Consider the following 19,933-nt stretch of genomic DNA (forward strand, 5'->3'; position numbering starts at 1 on the left):
AGAAAAGGTGAAATTGAAGGCTAGAGGAACGCTTTGTTCCGGATAGCCTTCAAATGACTTGGTTGAATTGGAGAAATTTTCTATTATGTAATTATTGTATTCGTTTACTATAAATATCTCTGGTGTATACCTATTGTACGTGATTTTCTATTTTGTACACGTCAGTTTTAAGGGTTTTTTTTTAAAAGCTTATCAATTTTCCGAATTTTTTGAAACGAGTTGGGCTTTTAATTTAAGTCCATAATTTTTGTCATGTAAGTCGGTGGTTATTCTTTTTGTTCCTTTTATAAATAGACTTTTTAGGGTTCTTATTTATTATTCTACACAAAATCCAAAAACCTGTCCCTCAGTCCCAGCTGCCGCAGGCCATCTTGCTTTTTTTGTAAGCAAACTTTTTTCGATTCTTATTTTTATTCAATTTAATTAATGAATGCTCTACTTTAGTTTAATCTTTTGAGTTTGATCTTCTCGTGCGTTTTGAATTGAATTTTGTGTTTCTTTGATTTATTATATGTTAATAATTATTAATTAATAATATTTATAATACGTTTTTTAGTGTACTAAATTCAATTGAAATTTTTATCCAATAAATTCAATTGAGATTATTTTTGTGTTATATTGTACCCCGGGAGTGATAAATCTACAACAATTCTTTGCCATCCACAACAATGCACGCTTTACACAGTTACACTGTGCAGTATAATATATACATTTGTTGTAGATGGCAAAAAATTGATGTAGATATATCATGCGAGATCACGAGTAAAATAATGTGATCGACTAGGTTTCGGTGTTTTTTTGCTTGTGTGTCTCTGTAGAAGTAGAAGGTTTGTTTTGTGTATACCGTATAAATGCAGCATCAAGTTTTCAAAAAGGGGTAACACGAATGATTTTTTATCGCGTTAACCGTTTTGTAATGGGGTCAAAATATGTAAGTTTCGTTATCTTAATAAGATTAATTGCACATTCAGAGAACCGTGAGGTGAAACTGTGTGAGCCAACAAAGTTGTCTGCTTTCCTGTGATAAGGCAGTAAAGCAAATGGATACATCTATTTTAGGCATTGTGAGGGTTAGTCTAGTTGCACGAGTTGTATCTTTTTAAGATTTTGTTTGTCAATTTGGTTGCTAGTCTATTTGCGAGATTTCTATCTCTTTAAGATTTTGCCGGTCAATATGGTTATTAGTCTCACGATTTGTTTCGCTTTGGTCAATATGGTTGGTTAAACTTGCTGGAAAAATATTGAAGGTGAATTTTGATTACAATTTAGCATATATGATTATTGTTGTGTGTGTGTGTGACCACTGACAGACTTCCAAAGCCAAATAAGAGTTGTGTTGGTGAATTATGTTGACTCTAACTCTCTAAGCTAGACATGTTTTAATCACTTGATCATTAAGCTCTTCTAGTCATCTTATTGGACTCGTAAAAACAATGACAAGTAATGGAAAACTATTTATTTAGCCTGTCTTAGATCACAACCCTAGCAATTTGTCTATCAGTGTTCCTGATATCTATGTAAAATAGCAACTGTCTACTGAGTAAGATAACGCTACATAATTGTTATGCAATCAATAAATTTTTTCTGTTACAAGTCCGTTCTTGGGATATTTAAGATTGTTTTTGGGTACTTCGATATAGCTTAATCTTGCTCTTTTTTTTTTTACTTAAAAGCTTAGGAGAATGTTAAAGACTTATTTTTTTGTTTTCTATGTAACAACATGCAAGTTGCAGACTTGCATGGGAATTTGATTACTACACAAAGAAATTAATTTTAGCTGCATAAAACTTTTGATCTCATTTGATGTTTCTAACGTGAGCTAAAATAGTATACGGAGGCTTTGAACATGTTTTAATTGAATTCAACTTCGATGTATTCTTGTAAAGTTATAATCTTTATATCTATGTGTAGCTTGTTGGAACTTGTCTGCTGGCTTATTAGTGTTTTTCACCAGTAAATATTACTCGTAAGTAGATAGATAGCTTGAGACCTCTTTAATAAGAAAATTGTAAATATATTGAACAGATAATATAACCTTGTGTTCATAACCTGCATGTTCCAATGATTTTGTCGCACGTAGTAACTTTATTAAATATTGATATTATGTTATTCTACTTACTTGCAGTTATCCTAATCTTTCATCTATGTCGACCAGTCATCTTACCTTTACATATATATATTCTTTGTACATAACAACACATAAAATACTCGTAGTTGTTTTGTTGTATTTAGCAGATAATAATTTGCCAGGATGTCGGAGGGTCAAGAAACGGATAAGAACATTGAGATTTGGAAGATCAAGAAGCTTATAAAGGCACTGGAAGCTGCTAGAGGTAACGGCACCAGCATGATTTCCCTTATCATGCCTCCTCGTGATCAGATTTCTCGAGTCACCAAGATGCTCGGTGATGAGTTTGGAACTGCTTCAAACATCAAGAGCAGGGTGAACCGTCAATCTGTTTTAGGTGCCATTACATCTGCCCAACAGAGACTTAAATTATACAGCAAGGTCCCTCCCAATGGACTCGTGCTTTACACTGGAACCATAGTTACAGATGATGGGAAAGAGAAAAAAGTTACAATTGACTTTGAGCCATTCAAGCCTATTAATGCTTCCCTTTATCTATGTGATAACAAGTTCCATACAGAAGCTCTGAACGAGCTATTAGAATCTGATGCCAAATTTGGTTTCATCATCATGGATGGTAATGGGACCCTTTTTGGTACGTTAAGTGGAAATACAAAGGAAGTGCTGCACAAATTCACAGTCGATTTACCAAAAAAGCACGGCAGAGGAGGTCAATCAGCTCTTCGGTTTGCACGTCTTCGAATGGAAAAGCGTCACAACTATGTGAGAAAAACGGCTGAGCTTGCGACACAGTTTTTCATTAATCCTGCTACCAGTCAGCCTAATGTTGCTGGACTTATACTTGCGGGGTCTGCTGATTTTAAGACTGAGTTGAGCCAGTCTGATATGTTTGATCCTCGTCTGCAAGCTAAGATTTTGAATGTTGTAGATGTCTCTTATGGAGGTGAAAACGGCTTCAATCAGGCCATCGAACTGTCAGCAGAAATTCTTGCTAATGTGAAGTTTATTCAAGAGAAGCGTTTGATTGGAAAGTATTTTGAAGAGATTAGTCAAGATACTGGGAAGTATGTATTTGGTGTGGATGATACACTGAAAGCCTTAGAGATGGGTGCTGTTGAAATTCTCATTGTGTGGGAGAACCTGGACATAAACCGTTACATGCTTAAGAATACCACCACAGGTGAAATTGTCATAAAGCATTTGAACAAGGAACAGGAGGCTGATCAGAGTAACTTCAGAGATGCAGACACCAATGCTGAGCTGGAAGTTCAAGAGAAGTTGTCATTGCTTGAGTGGTTTGCTAATGAATACAAAAAGTTTGGATGCACGCTCGAGTTTGTGACAAACAAATCTCAAGAAGGTTCACAATTTTGTAGGGGGTTTGGTGGTATAGGTGGCATACTTAGGTACCAGCTTGACATTCGGTCTTTTGATGAACTTTCTGATGATGAAGCAGCATATGAATCAGATTAGCAATCAACCACTTCGCACCTGCTGGTGCAAGGGGATGTGGCTGATAGCCAGCACCAGGGCACTCTTCAAGTGACTGACCGGGGCAGCCTTCAAGTGACTGATCGGGGCTCAATGAGGTCTAATGAAGGTTTTGAAGTGGCTAATCGAGCTGGAAGGAGTTCTCAAGTAGGGTTTGAAGCCGCTAATCGAGCTTCAAGGAGTACACAAGCAGGTTTTCAAGCAGCCATTCCAACTTCAACTGGTTCTTATGAAGGTTAGTAGCTTGCTTCCCTTCTTTTCTGTTACATGTAATTTTATATACTGAAGCCTATTGCTACAATTAACTACGTGGTTCACTTTCCTGTTTTTTGTCTCTATATTAGAGATCTGAATAATGGCATGATGGGTAAGTAAATGGGTTTATAATTTTTTAGTGAAGTTATAATATATCATATTTTTGGGTGCAAGGATTACCTCCATAAACCTGAGTCTGACTATTCGCTGTTGATAAGTATATGGATTGTAATTGCATCATCAATTACTGTTGATTGTGGATCTGCATTGTAAAAACAACTATAATTGTATTGCCCAATAATAGTAGTTTTTAGGTTATTGAATTGTGCTGTGATTGGAATAACTAATAACCTTTGTTATTATTTATCTTATTTTTCTTGAACCAGGTGGAATCAGAACGACCAATGATGAATCACACCACACCCCCCACAACTAGAAGCGGTTGTTGCAGTGAATGATTCTCAACATTTTATTGATCGATTCAGTATACTGTTGATTGTGGATCTGCATTCTGAGCTTTGGCTTGAACATTATTTGATCTATCATGGTCTTGGTTTGGGAGGGATGCCAGGTCGTCTCCTAAATTAGAGATTATTATGAACCTGTGTGCCGTTTATATTCCCATGACTTGGGTTTTATTTTGATTTGCTTTGGAACTTTTATTTTACCAGACATAATTGTGGGTTTTATATCATGGAAAAGCTTTTGTTCTTATATGTTTTCTCTTTCTTATGATTATTGTTTTCTTATATATTTGTTTTAAACCTGTATTTATGGTTTTAAATGTTAGATTCCTGGATGCAGATCTTTGTCATACAGTCCTTGACCATTTAATTTTATTAAAACAAAATCATTGTACGGCGTCTTAGAATTAAGAACTTCATATTTGAAATATATGAACAACATTTAAGGTAGTCTGGTGGACAATAGTTGGGAATTTTACAAGTGGTTTCAGATTCGAAACTATTTAGGGATTTTCAGATAAGGATATGAAAATAGCGATGCTCCGGTTAGGCATACGTTCAACTCAACATGTAAGCTCACCTTAGAATGATGTCTAGTTGCATTGTCTACTTTGTATTGCATGTCGTGAAACTCAGTTAAGACAATCGACTGTTCTTGTGCATGCCTTCATCATATATCTATATGGTATGAAAAAGTCCTATTCGACAAGTGTAATTCCAACAAAAATAAAAAATAAAAATCATGACATAACCAGTCCAAATGATCTTATTCAAGATCTTACAATTTTACCCATATAATTTGTTATAACCAATATGTAACATCCATTTCATTGAAATATTTTTATTAAAAAAACTTTACAAAGCAATTGAATAAAGATTTCCTCTTTGATATATAACTAAATTTAAAAAATCAACAATAACATATAATAAACTTCAGTAAGCACAGCTTATAGAAGATGTGAAATTAGTGATAACAAAACTTATCCAAGCTTACATAAACACGTGTAATCTCATAAATTTTTATACGTATGTAGCATTGTTCTTTTTTACTATTATTTGAGATGACTTAACATGGAATACACATATAAGAAAAAACCATGCAATTTCAATGTGTAACAAATTAAGATTCCGCCATCTAAATTCCGGCATTTTCATTTCAAACTTCACCATGCTTTCTCCATTCCTTCCCACCACCCACAATCCATTTTCTTCCCCTCTATTTAATTATATATACCGATTAATCTCAACTCTCCCTCACAATTCAACATCCATCAATTTATGGCACCCAATAAGCATTTGATCACCTTCCACGATTTCTTGCCCATAATGGCGGAAAAATTGGGAGGCGAACGTCTTATAGAAGAATTATGCAATGGGTTCGAAACGCTAATGGATCCCGTAAAATGTGTCATCACATTCGACAGCCTGAAGATGAACGCGACGATTTTGGGACTAGAAGAAGATGTTACGGATGATGATTTGTTGTTAAGTAGTATGTTGAAAGAAGGTGATTTGGATGGTGATGGGGTTTTGAATCAAATGGAGTTTTGTGTTCTTATGTTTAGATTAAGCCCTGATTTGATGAAACAATCATGGTGTTTGTTACATCAAGCTTTTCAGCTTGATTTTAAAAACCTCTGATCGTATCTCAACTCGTTTTTTTTTTTTTCGTTGGTAAAATAACGTTTTTTTTTTTAACGAACTTTGGTTTGTTTGTAAGAAAATTTAATATAGGATTTTCAATAAAAATTTGGCTGAAATTTGTTATATTTATATATGTGACAACTGGTAAATTCTGGAGATTATGATAAGGCTTTCTTGAAAGCAATTTGCTATCTATCGGTAAGTTGGTTTTTACTTATAAATTTTAAGTTCGACATATTGGAGTTACAAGTTTTTAAAAATTTTTTGATTGATTTTTTTGTTTACTACCAAAAACATAACTTAAGATGTGGCATGTAATGTTGTATTTTAATCAAAAAATGTTAAAAAAGTTATTTTAAAATTGTTAAAACTTAGTATAATAAACTTACAAAAAAAATACTTTTTCAAAAATCCACAACATTTATCAAATGTACAAATCATAATTTCATTCCATTTCATTTTACACCCTATACTTACCAACTTTTCCATCACTAACCTCCCTTAAAATTAATTATTTTAACTAACAACAAAATATCAGTGAAATAATATAAATAAATAAATCTAAAAAATTTAAATAGTGACGCGTGACATTTTCATTTTGAAGTCTTCTACTTTTCAAGTAACGATGTATTGTTTAAGGGAAAATGATCCGTATTGTAGATTTTATCTAAGCTTAGATACTGTTACTTTAAAAAAAGTTACAAATTAAACCTTTGAATTTGATAAATATACATAGCCTTCTAAATTTTACATAATCTCTCCCTGCTTTATCTTAGATAGATACTGCATGTTTCACCTAACATTGATATGTTTTTTTTTTCTTTTTTTTTTTCTAGTCTCTAACCCTGACTCAAGCTAATTTTTACATCCGCTATAAAGGCATGAAATAAGCTTTAACCACGATTACAAAAATAACTTTTCGTCTATATTTAATTTAGTTAATAGTTTTTGAGATTTTTCTAAACTTTTATCATTAAAATAAAAAGTTTTATTAAAAACTAATTTATATATATAGTGTTTTATTCATTTGAGGCCTAAATTTTCTTTGAAAACTAGGGGACAAATCTTGACCATTGGATTATCCCCTAAAAAATAAATCTCAACCCTTGATATCTCTCCTTCCTGTCGTCTCCTTCCTCCCACCACACACACACACACACAAACACAAACACACACATAGATTTTCTCTTTCTCCCCCGTTTTTCCGGCAACGGCTCGGACGACGGGATCTTGAACCACGACCATCTCCACCTTTATCTCTGACCGGCGACGGCGACCAACTCCTCCTCCTTCTTCTCAGGCGATACAACCGCCGGAAAATGCAACAACTTCGCCGGAAAACTTCAAATGCCGATAAAACCTTCGTTTCTTTGAATTAGAACATCACACTTACACCAAAACACTCACAATCACACCGTGAACAAACCCTGACCAGAAATTAATCCGATCTACACTCGCCGGAAAACTTGAAAAACTCACCGGAAAACTTAAAAACGCTATAGCTTTGTTGTTTCTTCGAATTAATGCATGAAACTTGTACCAAATCACTCAGAAACACATTCCGCACAAACCCTAGCCAATAAACACTGTTTTCGAGCTCGCCGGAAAAATCACAGTGTCGCCGAAAAAATCACAGTGTCGCCGGAGAAGATTCGACGACGTTAGTGTCTTAGTGATTACCAATCAAGCTTGATTTGGCTTGACCAATCAAATATGATTGGACAATGTCGCCGGAGTAACCAATCAAGTTTGATTGGTTTGACCAATCAAATATGATTGGACAATGTCGCCGGAGTAACCAATCAAGCTTGATTGGCTAGACCAATCAAATATGATTGCACAGTCGCCGGAGTAATTCACTGGAGTAACCAATCATGTTTGATGAGATTTTGATGATGGTTGATCCAAGGGCTGAGATTAATCCCTTAGTTTCCATCATTTTTAAAAGATTCATATGAATACAACCCTATATATATATAAATAAAGCTTTTACACAAAAGCTTAAAATGCCCAAGTCGTATGTGTCTTGTAATATATTTTTTTATTTTTATTTTATTATTATTATTATTATTATTATTATTATTATTATTTTGTAATATTAGGCCTTTTTTACCCACTCTTCATTTGTTCATCATGAGAGTCATCGTGAGGTTTATAATTTTTCAATTGAGGATGATGTAAGGATAAGAATATAATAGGAAAGGATAGATAATTTTTACGTGTGTCGAAAGAAAGTTCTTGTGACGCTTAAATTGAGATGATAATAACGTCATGATGAAGAACACACCATGGTTTCACACTCTCACCTATTTTTAATTTATTTATATATTTTGAACAACGAGTTAGACGTTAGTTGTTAATATAAACACAATCGTGATATCCATCTTGACAGTATGTGAAACTCAAATCATGTATATTTAGGATGAAACTTATTACTTTCAAAAGCTCCCTTATAATCCACTTATATAAAGTTTAATATCTTAACAATGACCCACCAATTTATTTACAATCTCACTTATTGTTTGTTTGTTAAAAGGATAATGATAAATCAATCTAATTGGTATGTTTAAAGATAACCCTAATTGTAAGATAATGACATATAAAAAAATCAGGGAGCAAGATTAAGAAAGAGAATTAATGAAATTCATATGTTAAATGCTTAAAATTTTAAGTTGATTTTTAGACATATGAGTTAGATTGATTAATATTTTGCCTCTTAAAAATAAAGGTTATCTTGGGACCAAGGTTGAGTTTTTCTTCTTTATTCTTTCTCCATTCAATAAAACCTTCAATATCATATCATTCTCCTTTTAATTTCACTTCCTTTTCTTCATATTTCATTTTCTTTCTTCAATATTAAAATTTACGAAGAAAAATTCAAACCTTTTCTTGATCTATATCTTTATACTTATAGAAATACATCATATATATATATTTAATTACTATTGTGCTTAATTTTAGTATAAAAAATAATAATAAATCTTGGGTTTTGTATAAATCTTGTTTTTGAAGTATACCCATTAAAAAAGATTGAATCTTTTTGAAGAAATATTGGTGGGTTTAAAATTTAATGATATAGTTTGATGATGGCGGCTGAAGACTTGATTGAAGTCAAATTTAGGTTAGCTGATGGCAGTGATATTGGACCAGGCAAATATAGCTCTGTTACAACTGTTGCATCTTTGAAAGAGAAAATTATTTCACAATGGCCTAAAGGTTAATTCTTTATTATTGTCTAGTAATTATCTTTACTATATTATAGTTATCAATATTTTTGTATTTTTTGTGAGAGTTTTCAGTTTTTTTTGTGTTTTTTTTTTTTTGGGGTTTTTGTTGTATAATTAAGCTCTGCAACTGACTAGTATAGTATATTATCAAGATTCTTGATGTATAATATTTTTATCTTGTTGTAGAGCTTATTTAATTGCTAGGTTATTGTTATACAATTGTGTCTCTACACTAAATGGATGAGCTGATGAGGTTTTCCCTGTTCAGTCTACCATTTTTTGACTCGATTTATGCAGCCAAACTAGGATATCTCATTGACCGTTTCCAAATCCTTTCCCTTCCATCCCCAAAATATTTTTCGTTGGAGGTTCGAATGCGAGACCTCCTGTGAGGACATCAAGACGCTTTACCACGGGCCACCTTGGTGTTGGTTTGTTTGCGTCTATAAGTGATGTGAACTGACATTCGTACCACACAATTTGATTAATTTACCATACTCTACACATCTCTTAACATACTATACAAGTATCTAATGCGCCTTTATGGTAGATTCATCAAATTATATGGTACGAATGTCAGTTCTCATAAGTGATACCTTTATCGAAAGGGGTTAGTAGATATTTTAAGAGTCTTGAGTGTTTATAAATATTATTCAGTTTGAGTTAGTGATACCTAGATCTCGATTCCCTGTGCTCTATGTTTAGGATTATCTTGTGGAAAATCAGAGGGGGTCACTAGATATAGTATCATTGTGTTTTAGTTTTTTACTATAATAATTTGTACATTTTTTTTATCTCCTAAATCCTAATTTAGTATATTCATAATCCTAATGTAGGATATTATCATGTTTCAGCTGTCCTGTAACATCCGGTTCCAGTTATAGGTTTATTAGAAGCGTTTAAATCTTAGTCATGTCTTGATAGTTTCTTGGATCATAATCACACATACATAACAACGATCTTAAGGAATCGAAAATTTAAAGTTGTATTTACATAATACCATCAACTTTTACCTTTGTCCGTAGGCTCTATTAAGATTTTATTATATTTTGTGCATTATATTACTAAAGCTAGTACATTGATCAGAAAGACAACTCGTTTACAAGAAATCTTTTTTGATGAAATTTCTACAAAGCTTAGGCCACGATCTAGTGCCTGTGAACTTGGATCATTAGCTTTCCGTTTATGGGCAAATATGTTCTATTAGCTTGCAATATACTCAAGATAAAGTAAATATCGCAATTTATACTGGATATTTCAGAATGGAAAGTGTTTCAATTTTCATGTTTGACTTCTTGTTCTTATTCATTTCTTATAACAATCTTATTTCACATTTTGACAGACAATGAAAGTGGGCCTAAAACAATAAACGAGATGAAGCTCATCAATGCTGGAAAGATTTTGGAGAACAACAAAACTCTTGCTGAATCAAGATCCGTGGTCAGTGAAATTCCTGGGGGTGTTATCACTATGCATGTTGTCGTCCGCCCTCCAATGGCTGATAAAAACAATGGTATGTCCACAAGCTTAATCAAACTTTAGACTCATATATTTTTCTTGTACGTATTGAGATATATTAATTTGTGTGTTCAAGGTTGCTCATTTTTGGTAAAACTTATAATATTCCAATTAATAGTTCAGCCCTGATACTTAACTTGTTATGCCCCTGGTGGCGAATCTTGAAGGCCATTTATGTAATTCACCCAAGTCATAAACTGTAAGGATTAGGCAAAGTATTCTAATTGTTATGCTCTAATTGCTTGGTCTAGATTATTCTCTATGCCAGTATCTTTTTCTTTGGAACTTTTATTGTTTAATATTATCATTTTGCGTGTTCCATTTATCTTTTATTTCAACCTAACTCATTTTTTGGTAGATACTTAAAAATTTAATACTTGGTCTAGTCCTAATAAATATGGAGTAAATTCCTAACTTGATCCACTGCCACGTACTATCCAAGGGCTATAATGTCATTCCACACAGTAAAGGGCGTATGATCTTTGACTATGGTCATTTAACCTTTTTATATTGTGAAAAGAGTGAATTGAGTTTATGGGTCCGACATATTTAAGGCTTAAGAACCTGGAGGAAATATATATCTGAGATTGACATAAACATATTGAACTTTCCTTTGTATACTTATTGATATTTGAAGTCAAAATTGCAGCTTTCTTTATGCAAAATTTGAATATAATTTCTTAGACTTTTAGCACCAATGTTATACCTGTACGTGGCATCACATTCTATATTCAACTATTTGACATTATCAAATTTTAAATTAGTCAAACGACCAGCATTTCTAACACTTTTCTTCTGTAAAATTGCTACAGAAAAGTTGCAGGACGGCACCCCGAAAGAGAGCAGCTGTTCCTGCACCTGCACCATCCTGTGAAGTACATTGGTTCCAAATTACATATCAGAAGCTATGCTTATCAGATGGCAGCGGATGAAAGAATATTGGGAGAGTTTATATCTTTTTTAATATAATTGGTTGAACCTTTTTCTCAAATTCTAAAACAGAAAAGTTGAAAGAATATACGATTTAATGCTAGTAAATGGAGCAATATATAAACTTTGTAGATCAAAAGAAAAGGATACAAAAACTTAATATTTGTTTTGAGTTTGATTTAATTTGTTATATATGATATTTATAGATTTCATTCCAATATTTGGCTTTTTGCTGTCAAAGTGCACCTGAGTTTTAGATTCTGTATAACAGGGGTTGTTCAAATTGCAATATTTACATCAAGTTTAGTAAATATTTTAGCTGTCTCAATATTTATCTTTTCAAGTTCAAGGTTGCAAGTGTTTTGGTTAGCGAAGATAGTTTGTCGAGTTCCTAGTATGTGTTGTGTTCAAGTTCCAAGAGATGGTTCAGCTTCATGAGCTTATCTCATGGTTGATATGTCGATGCTCAAGGGTTAGTATCCTGTTCTGTTATCTGAGATGCTAGAGAATCATGAGTTCAAGTTGACAGATCGTGTAGGTTTTGCTTGTTTGGTTATATTTATCAAATTGGAAAAATATGTTCACTTCGCATTCATACCAAGTTTCATAAAATTCCCAGATTTAAGAGTCTTGGTCAAGTTTTATTGCTGGTCAAGCTAAATGGCCAAGTCCATATATCATTTAGATTCAGTGTTAGAACTTTGGGTTTGCTAATTGCTAGTTGTCTATTATGCCTCCTATATTTGGTCTTAGAGATATCACATGATAATGCATATACAATAAGATTAACTGTCTTATTACAAGCTTGCAAGGTTAACACAACATCTAGGCAACTAATCATATTCACGCTTAAACTCTAGGAAATCAAGAAACAAACAACACAGATGCAGTTGAAGACGCGGTAGCACTTAAGACTAGAACAATAGAGGTTCGTAGGGTGCCTTAAGTTCCACAGTAGGATTTTACGGGGAACTTCGATTTCTGTCCTTCACTAGAGGCATGGTAATGAAGGTACTTGTAGTGATCAAATGCATCATATTGTAGAGGATGATTATTATCAACGAGTTCTTGAGGTGTCTGTATCTTGAGATCCCGGATAAATGTAAATAGCCCGAGGGAATATCTGTCCTTGTCCCGTTGCATCATTACCCTGTGACATGTTGGTTCAATCTTTCCATTCGTCCATGCCTAAGAAAAAGGAAGGAATAACACCATAAATCTCACACATTTCGCGTTTGGGGATAGTATCTGTACTACTAGTTAGGTGGCTAGCAGTACCCAAGTTGGTAGGGTACTGCCATAGTCACTCTCACACACTAAGGCTCAGTGCCTAAGTGTATACATTTAGTAAGCTTCAGGGATAAATGAAATTTTTTTTCCTAAGAAAACCCCCCTTTCATGTTTTATGCACATAAATCCGATAAAAATGAGATTAGTGAGTATAAGTTACCATGCAAGCTTCGCCCGCCATGACAATGAAAGATGAGGGCAAAGGATCAACTTCAATCCACTCCCCATCTTTTGTCTGGATTTCTAGACCTTTTATTTCATGTTGATGAAGAATGGACATGAAACTTGTATCCTTGTGTGGAACAACTCCTATTTCCCTTTCATCTCCTTTAGGACTCGAGTACTTTAAGAGTTTAAATAGATAAGTTGTTGCCCTGCGGAGAGATTCATAGTGTTCCTGTATTCCATAATTTTTAGCAACCATTCTCATCACTATCTGATCTAATTCGGATACAGCCTTTGTGTACATCAATACATTTTCACTGAAACATGTAATTTAAACAATATTATATGTAAGTGTTGAATGTAAGTAATTAAACTGAACATTTTGAAAAGACATGTCGCTGAGCCCAAATTTTCCATTAAGAAAGAACAGGACAATCTTGCATAAATAAAAAACGTACCTAAAACTTTCATTCCCTACAGGACAAATGGTTTTTGTGAAATTTTCAACTCCTTCTTTAGTGGTTGCATTTTCAATACCCAAGCCTTCATAAAGAGGATTAGCGGGTATTTGCCCAACATAACCATGCATTGGTGTATCTGAAGTGTTTAAAACCTTCACTTCAATGGGCAAATCAAACAATTCTTGCGACGCACGAAAGATTGCATCATGGAGTTCTTGAGACACCCCATCATAAATGGCTACGAAACACCCGTATTCTTCAAGGGCTCGCACCACTTCATCGCAGGTTGTGACATGAGAACTTGAAGTAAAGTTTAAGTTTTTTACAGACAAGTCAATAACAGGAAGATTGGGTTGTGGTAAGGAACCCATTGCTTTGCATTAATATCTTACTTTGTTATTTTTTGTAACATTTCAGAGATTGATCGAGAGTAGTGTTTTCAGGGATAATGCAATATCTTACTTGTCGCATACGGAAAATGAAAATGATATTAGGAATCTTATGGAAATAGATACCCACCTTTATAATGGACCGGTGCCTTGTCTTTTATCATACATATAATGTAGATTAATAATTATGCATTTATGCCTCTTGATGGTGTTATATAGCCTATTATGACTTGATCGAAATCTTTGAATGTTGTCGTTTGTTAATTTCCTAATATGAAATAATAAACTCACCTTTGCTTTCAATCTATTACACTGAAACTCAATTTGTCCATAATAAATATCATCTATATTGAACTATAAAAACACATTATTCACATATACAACACACATAAAACAAAAATCAAAACAAAATTGCTTTTTTTAGCCCAAATGCTACCAGTATGTCTTCGACATGCTTCCCAATCTTTGATTGAGCATATTGATGGGCATTTTGAACTTCCAATAATAGTACTTCGAAACTTCAATAGGATAACTGCCGATAATATATAAAAAAAAAAAATTTGATAGAATTTACAGAATTAAAAATTTACTTTAAAACTTACTTGTTTTAGAAACGATCTTTCATATATTCACACAAATGGTAACATATGACTGGATAACCGGATTACGTAACAATTTTGATAGTTAATTCACCGAATTAGAAATGAACTTTAGATGAATTCACGAAATTAACAATGTTACTATTTATAATAATAATAATAATAATAATAATAATAATAATAATAATAATAATAATAATAATTTGTAACTTCTATGAAAATTTTATAGAAGTGTTATTTTATAATAATAATAATAATAATAATAACAACAACAACAACAACAACAACTATGGATGTTATTGGTACTGGATCGAAAATTATGTTTTTCATTTTCTTTAAATTAAATTACTAAACATGTGACTAAATTATGGTTTTTTTAAAAAAAAACACAACTTGATATACACGGGTGAACAAAATAACTGGATATTTATTTGGTCAAATTCATAACACCTTTTAAATGTTACCAACAAATCGTTGTGGTTCATAATATAATATTACCAGAAAATGTACCCACATCATGTTGTTTTTCGATAGTAAGATTTAAAGTTAAAGACTTCTTTTACATCTGGTCAATGGTGGTCAGTAGAACCTAATGATGTCATTATTATTATTATTATTTAAAATTAATAGGATTTACAAGAAATTAGTACCTCACTTTCCTAGCTAAAGCAAAACTAATTCTATAAGAAGCAACACGTGTTCCAACGTCCTGCGGCACAGAGAACTTTCGGATTTGCTTGAACATGTTGCTATTTGTGTGAATATATGAAAGATTGTTTCTAAAATAGATTAGTTTTAAAGTACATTTCTAATTCCGTAATTCGTGTGAATATATGGAAGATCGTTTCTAAAATTAAATAAGTAAGTTTTAAATTACATTTCTAATTCTGTGATTTTGACCAAAGTTCATTTATATTTTCTGCAATTATCCCACTTTAATATGATACTTCAACATTTTGAATGACTTTTTAATGATTGGAGATAATTTAGTTGAGTGAATAACCATCCATGTGGACTATTAGCTAAAATATGTTATTCAAATATTAAAATAATTGACCTTTTAATCTTTTATTCATTTGGTTGGTAAAAATGGGATGAACACATTATGAAAATAGTTAGTTTTATATGGTTACATAAAAGCAAAGTAGTTTTCGGTTTATCATTTTTCAAAATCGATTGATGCTCAGCAAAGTAAAGCGAGTTTAATGTGATTTCAAAAAGATTGGCTTTAAGGACTTCCATGACCTTGATTCTTTTAAAAAGAGTTAGTAAAGATTAAATTTCGGAGAGTTCAATTGAAAAGAGAGTTGTTGTTATCAATATTAATTAAAAGTCATCTACTTTCGAATTCATGAGACAATTATCTTGGTTGCATTTAAGTTAAACCCAATTCAAATGCGTTTATCTAATAACGAGGTCAAGACAAAGAAGTCACTAGTTGGCCACCTAGCTTATTACTCTATCTGAACCCATTAACAAATTAATTCAATCCCTAAGATCCGGTTACCCCATTCTCTATCAAGATCTACCTAATTGACTAATTTGCTTTGTTATTGTTAAACAATTTTGTCTACCGATTATACCAAACCGTTAACACATTAAATCCTATTAACTATTGTTGTTCATTAACTCAATACCATGAATTAGCACCTATTGATTCTACCAAATCAACTAGAACAATACAATCCCAACTTAGATACCACTAAATCATTCATGTATTACCAACAAGACAATAAATAAGTGACAAGAACTTAATACATCAAGATCACGGCAAAATATTTAAACAGTCAACTTGAATTCAAAAGATTAAGCAACCATTATTCATTGTGTCACTTCATCTCAGTAAATGATGAAGTACTTAGCTACTCATAATCATAAACATAACACAAAAGTAAAAGTATGTTAAAACATATTGTATGAATGTGTAGAAAATAATTGAAAGCTAAGAAAATCAATGTTCGAATGCCTTGAAACTCATGAGCAACCCCTAGATATTGGAGGACGTAAAAGTTGCTGAAGAAGCCCTCAAAGAACCCTAAAATCGACTAGAAGTAAAAGAAATTAGAATGGTAGGGTTTTGGTCTTGTATTTATAAAGTTTCCATAAGTTAAATATGCACCGATCTATTTATGCGTCGCATAATCTTCAACTTTGTAATTTTCGTGCCCGTTATGCGTCGCATGCTTCCTTTGTGCAACACATATTTCATCTTGAGCAAAAGTTCTGACTTTTGAAAAACATATTTATGTGCCATATATTGATGCCATGCGCCGCATAAACCTTCAGTTCTTGCAAAACTTGTATTTTTCCATTTCTTCTTCTCACGAACTCGTCCGCGAACCATCCTAATGCATCTTTAAGTCATCCAAAAGCCATTTATAACCATTTTGCGTGTTCAAAACCTGAAACCACTAACAATACCATCAAAACATCGAATACACATGAAATTTAAACATAATTACGTATAAAACGGCTTATAAACGAAATGGGAATATATATATATATATAAATAGACATATCAAGTATCATCTTGCAAGCATCATCTTGGAATGTGAGTATTGTATCTCTATTTACATTTATTTCTCTTTTATACAAGTATTAGAAAGGGCGTTATTTAGATAAATTACCTAATTTATATAGGTTTTTTTTTTGTTTAGAAGTGAAGTTTGACTTAAGAGTACTTAGAATTTATTTTTCTTTGATATTGATCATTTTACTTAGAAAAACTAACCATATTTATATAGGTGTCAAATATAATACTTTAATTTTAAATTTCTAATTCCCACTACAAAGCGTGAGCAAATCTATTAGTATATATATATATATATTATATAATATTATATATTATATATATAAGGACACAAGGATAATAAGATAAGCGCAACCACAAGTCAAGCTAAAAGAAGAAACATCAGACTAAGTCACATACATACATGCCCGGATTTCATCACAAAAACACTTGGGATCAAGCCAAAAACATACACATAAGGATAATAGGATACAAAGAAACCACAAGTTAAACTAAAAGAGAAAAAAAATCTAAGTCATACACAAGCCCAAATTTCATCACAAACACTTGGGATCAAGCCAAAAAAATTATGTTACTTGGGATCCGACTTTCTGACCTATTTAGAGGTCTTTTCGATCAGTTTTTGACAGTTGACTGTCGTTGGCCGATATCTGACCCGATCCTAGCCATTGCGTCTCCTTGAGTGCTCGATCCTGAGATCGATCCTCATATTTGGCCGATACAGACGAGATTTACAAACTGACAAAAAGATGTAGATATTTTTCTTATATGCTTTTTCCACCTAAGCTTTCTGACATGTTTTAAAGCCAATAGAAATTGTAGATGTGACTTTAAAGCCAATCGGCCAACGGCAGTTAATGGTCAAAGATCGGAAAGACCTCAAAATAGGCCAGAAAACCAGATCAACCGTGGTGGCGGTCATTGGTAGCTAATGGTGGTGGACGATGGTGGTCATTGATGTTGGTGGCTGTGGTGGTTCCATGGTGGTTAGGGTTTACTAGGAAAGATGAGAGAGAGATATGAATATATGTTGACATGTCGTTCATAAAAGGATACATATCTTTCAAAAATAAAATAAAAAGAGATATGATGGGATGGGAAAGAAAAAACTTTTATATTGATATTATTAAAAGAGTTGTACAAAGGACAACTAACAATGTTGGTTTGTGAGTGCTTGATACTGTAGCTAGAAGTACATAATATAACATACGGTACAACTATTGCATCACGCTTTTGTGGGTGATTTATTGTATTTAATGGTATTACATTGAATGCATACATCACTTTTGTTTTAAAATAATTGCATTTTTGGTTCCCGTGTTATCACACTTTTCACACATTTGGTCCAAAATTTTCATTCGCTGAATTTTTGGTGGCAAAAGTGTGCATTTTCGAAAGAATGGTTTAATTTAACGATTTCGTCAATTATCAACCATTAATTGGATCATGTGCGGGCCGTATTATCGCACCCTTGGTCTACAAGGGTGCCTTCGGGTTCCAACCTCTAGCATACTGTCCGATTGAATGTCACTGCTAAGGTTCAAGCCACTAACCAACTCACACACCGTTTTTAATATTAAAAAAGCACCTCATGTGAGGGGCAATATCATCCTTTTACACAAATATGGATCATTCTTGCAACTAATTGCACTTAAAGCCCACAGACCCATTAAGGTGGGAGGAGTTCTCCCCATCTCTCTCACCTTTTTCCCACTTGTTTTTTATTTTTTTTATTTTTCCACATCTTTTATCCATTTACAAGGAATACTTCACCCCCTTTCCCCACCTTTATATTTTATTTTAACTTTAATAAAAACTACATATATATTAACTTTTGCCTAGATATATGGGTTGTTGTAGACTTGTAGTTAATATTTAATGTCTAATCCGAAAATAACAGAAAAAATTTATTACCTTTTCCTTGGTATATATATATACGTGGGTTGTTGTAGTTGATATTCAGTGTTCAATCCGAAAACAACAGAAAATGTTTGTTACCTTTTCCATGATATATGGGTTATTGTAGTTGATATTTAATGTTCAATCCGAAAATAACAAAAAAAAAAGTTTATTACCTTTTGATGATATATGACGAATTGTAGTTTGAGAAAACACATATCTAACAGAATTGTGAGTTTGCTATAGCAACATTATATAAACTATACCCACATTAACAGACATATGTGTAATCAGTATAGCAACATTAAACAAGTATAACAACATTAAACAACATGGGCCATTAAATTAAACATAATACATAGACAAATACAAATTACTCAAAATTACACTAATAAACTGACATGGGCCAACATATTAAACATACTATCTAGACGAATACAAATTACTCCACATTACATTACATGAATTTTTTTTTTTTGAAACGTTCGTTTTTCAATGGTGTTTTGTCAAACAAGTTTTTGAAAAAAAAATTACGGAACAAGGTAAACCGGTACTGAGTACCGGTTTGGACTTTTTGGCTCGAACATGGTTTTTCCAATACCGGTTTCAGAAAAAGAAAATTGAAGCCGGTAGTCGCATTACCGGTTTCAGAGGTACACAATGGCTTTTCAGAAGTGTTCAGACGATGTGACAAGGCGGGGTACCAACCGGTTTCGCTATGCCAATATATTGAGTCTACATTACCAAGCATCGATGAAATAACTTATGAACTTGAGAAACTGTTAAAGTTGGTTGACAAAAATATTGACTGCGCGACATATTATAAATTGCTAGCTGAAAACGGTTTCCATTAGAAAATTTATGTAGTATTTTGAATATGTATTATTTCTATCTTAGTTTTATATCGTTATTTTGAATATGTATTATTTTGATGTAAGTTTTATATCGACAATGATGTTTTTTTTATAAAATATCAATTAAA

General features: G+C 32.7%; 4 protein-coding genes across 5 annotated transcripts; 3 read left to right on the top strand and 1 right to left on the bottom strand.

Moving 5' to 3' along the window:
• Positions 1-290: 290 nt before the first annotated feature.
• On the top strand, positions 291-4,549 carry LOC122579157 (eukaryotic peptide chain release factor subunit 1-3). Of its 2 annotated transcripts, none has more exons than XM_043751268.1 (3): positions 291-382; positions 2,236-3,815; positions 4,222-4,549. In XM_043751268.1, the coding sequence occupies exon 2, from the start codon at positions 2,252-2,254 to the stop codon at positions 3,560-3,562; it is 1,311 nt and encodes a 436-aa protein (XP_043607203.1). In that variant the 5' UTR covers positions 291-382; positions 2,236-2,251; the 3' UTR covers positions 3,563-3,815; positions 4,222-4,549. The 2 variants fall into 2 exon arrangements, with proteins under 2 accessions (XP_043607203.1, XP_043607204.1); XM_043751269.1 differs by having other exon boundaries at positions 307-382; positions 2,233-3,815.
• A 1,076-nt stretch (positions 4,550-5,625) lies between these two features.
• On the top strand, positions 5,626-5,940 carry LOC122610534 (calcium-binding protein PBP1-like). The gene has a single exon (XM_043783514.1). The coding sequence runs from the start codon at positions 5,626-5,628 to the stop codon at positions 5,938-5,940; it is 315 nt and encodes a 104-aa protein (XP_043639449.1).
• Positions 5,941-8,750: 2,810 nt separating this feature from the next.
• Positions 8,751-11,836, top strand: LOC122579188 (membrane-anchored ubiquitin-fold protein 5). Its single transcript, XM_043751302.1, has 3 exons — positions 8,751-9,159; positions 10,513-10,683; positions 11,501-11,836. The coding sequence occupies exons 1-3, from the start codon at positions 9,027-9,029 to the stop codon at positions 11,560-11,562; spliced, it is 366 nt and encodes a 121-aa protein (XP_043607237.1). The 5' UTR covers positions 8,751-9,026; the 3' UTR covers positions 11,563-11,836.
• A 538-nt stretch (positions 11,837-12,374) lies between these two features.
• LOC122579959 (2-oxoglutarate-dependent dioxygenase AOP2-like) lies at positions 12,375-14,083 on the bottom strand. Its single transcript, XM_043752226.1, has 3 exons — positions 13,532-14,083; positions 13,069-13,390; positions 12,375-12,806 (listed from the first exon to the last, which is right to left on the bottom strand). The coding sequence occupies exons 1-3, from the start codon at positions 13,903-13,905 to the stop codon at positions 12,561-12,563; spliced, it is 942 nt and encodes a 313-aa protein (XP_043608161.1). The 5' UTR covers positions 13,906-14,083; the 3' UTR covers positions 12,375-12,560.
• Between the last annotated feature and the right edge of the window lie 5,850 nt (positions 14,084-19,933).

This window comes from Erigeron canadensis, chromosome 8 (genome assembly GCF_010389155.1).
Source record: "Erigeron canadensis isolate Cc75 chromosome 8, C_canadensis_v1, whole genome shotgun sequence".
Taxonomy (NCBI): Eukaryota; Viridiplantae; Streptophyta; class Magnoliopsida; order Asterales; family Asteraceae; genus Erigeron; species Erigeron canadensis.

Bases quoted from the DNA above. Each gene is read 5' to 3' on its own strand.
- LOC122610534 (XM_043783514.1), top strand. From the start codon at position 5,626: ATGGCGGAAAAATTGGGAGGCGAACGTCTTATAGAAGAATTATGCAAT.
- LOC122579188 (XM_043751302.1), top strand. From the start codon at position 9,027: ATGATGGCGGCTGAAGACTTGATTGAAGTCAAATTTAGGTTAGCTGAT. The intron at 9,160-10,512 runs GTTAATTCTTTA...ACATTTTGACAG, and splicing joins TATTTCACAATGGCCTAAAG to ACAATGAAAGTGGGCCTAAA. The intron at 10,684-11,500 runs GTATGTCCACAA...AAATTGCTACAG, and splicing joins AATGGCTGATAAAAACAATG to AAAAGTTGCAGGACGGCACC.
- LOC122579959 (XM_043752226.1), bottom strand. From the start codon at position 13,905: ATGGGTTCCTTACCACAACCCAATCTTCCTGTTATTGACTTGTCTGTA. The intron at 13,391-13,531 runs GTACGTTTTTTA...TACATGTTTCAG, and splicing joins GTAGGGAATGAAAGTTTTAG to TGAAAATGTATTGATGTACA. The intron at 12,807-13,068 runs GTAACTTATACT...CCTTTTTCTTAG, and splicing joins TGGCGGGCGAAGCTTGCATG to GCATGGACGAATGGAAAGAT.
- LOC122579157 (XM_043751268.1), top strand. From the start codon at position 2,252: ATGTCGGAGGGTCAAGAAACGGATAAGAACATTGAGATTTGGAAGATC.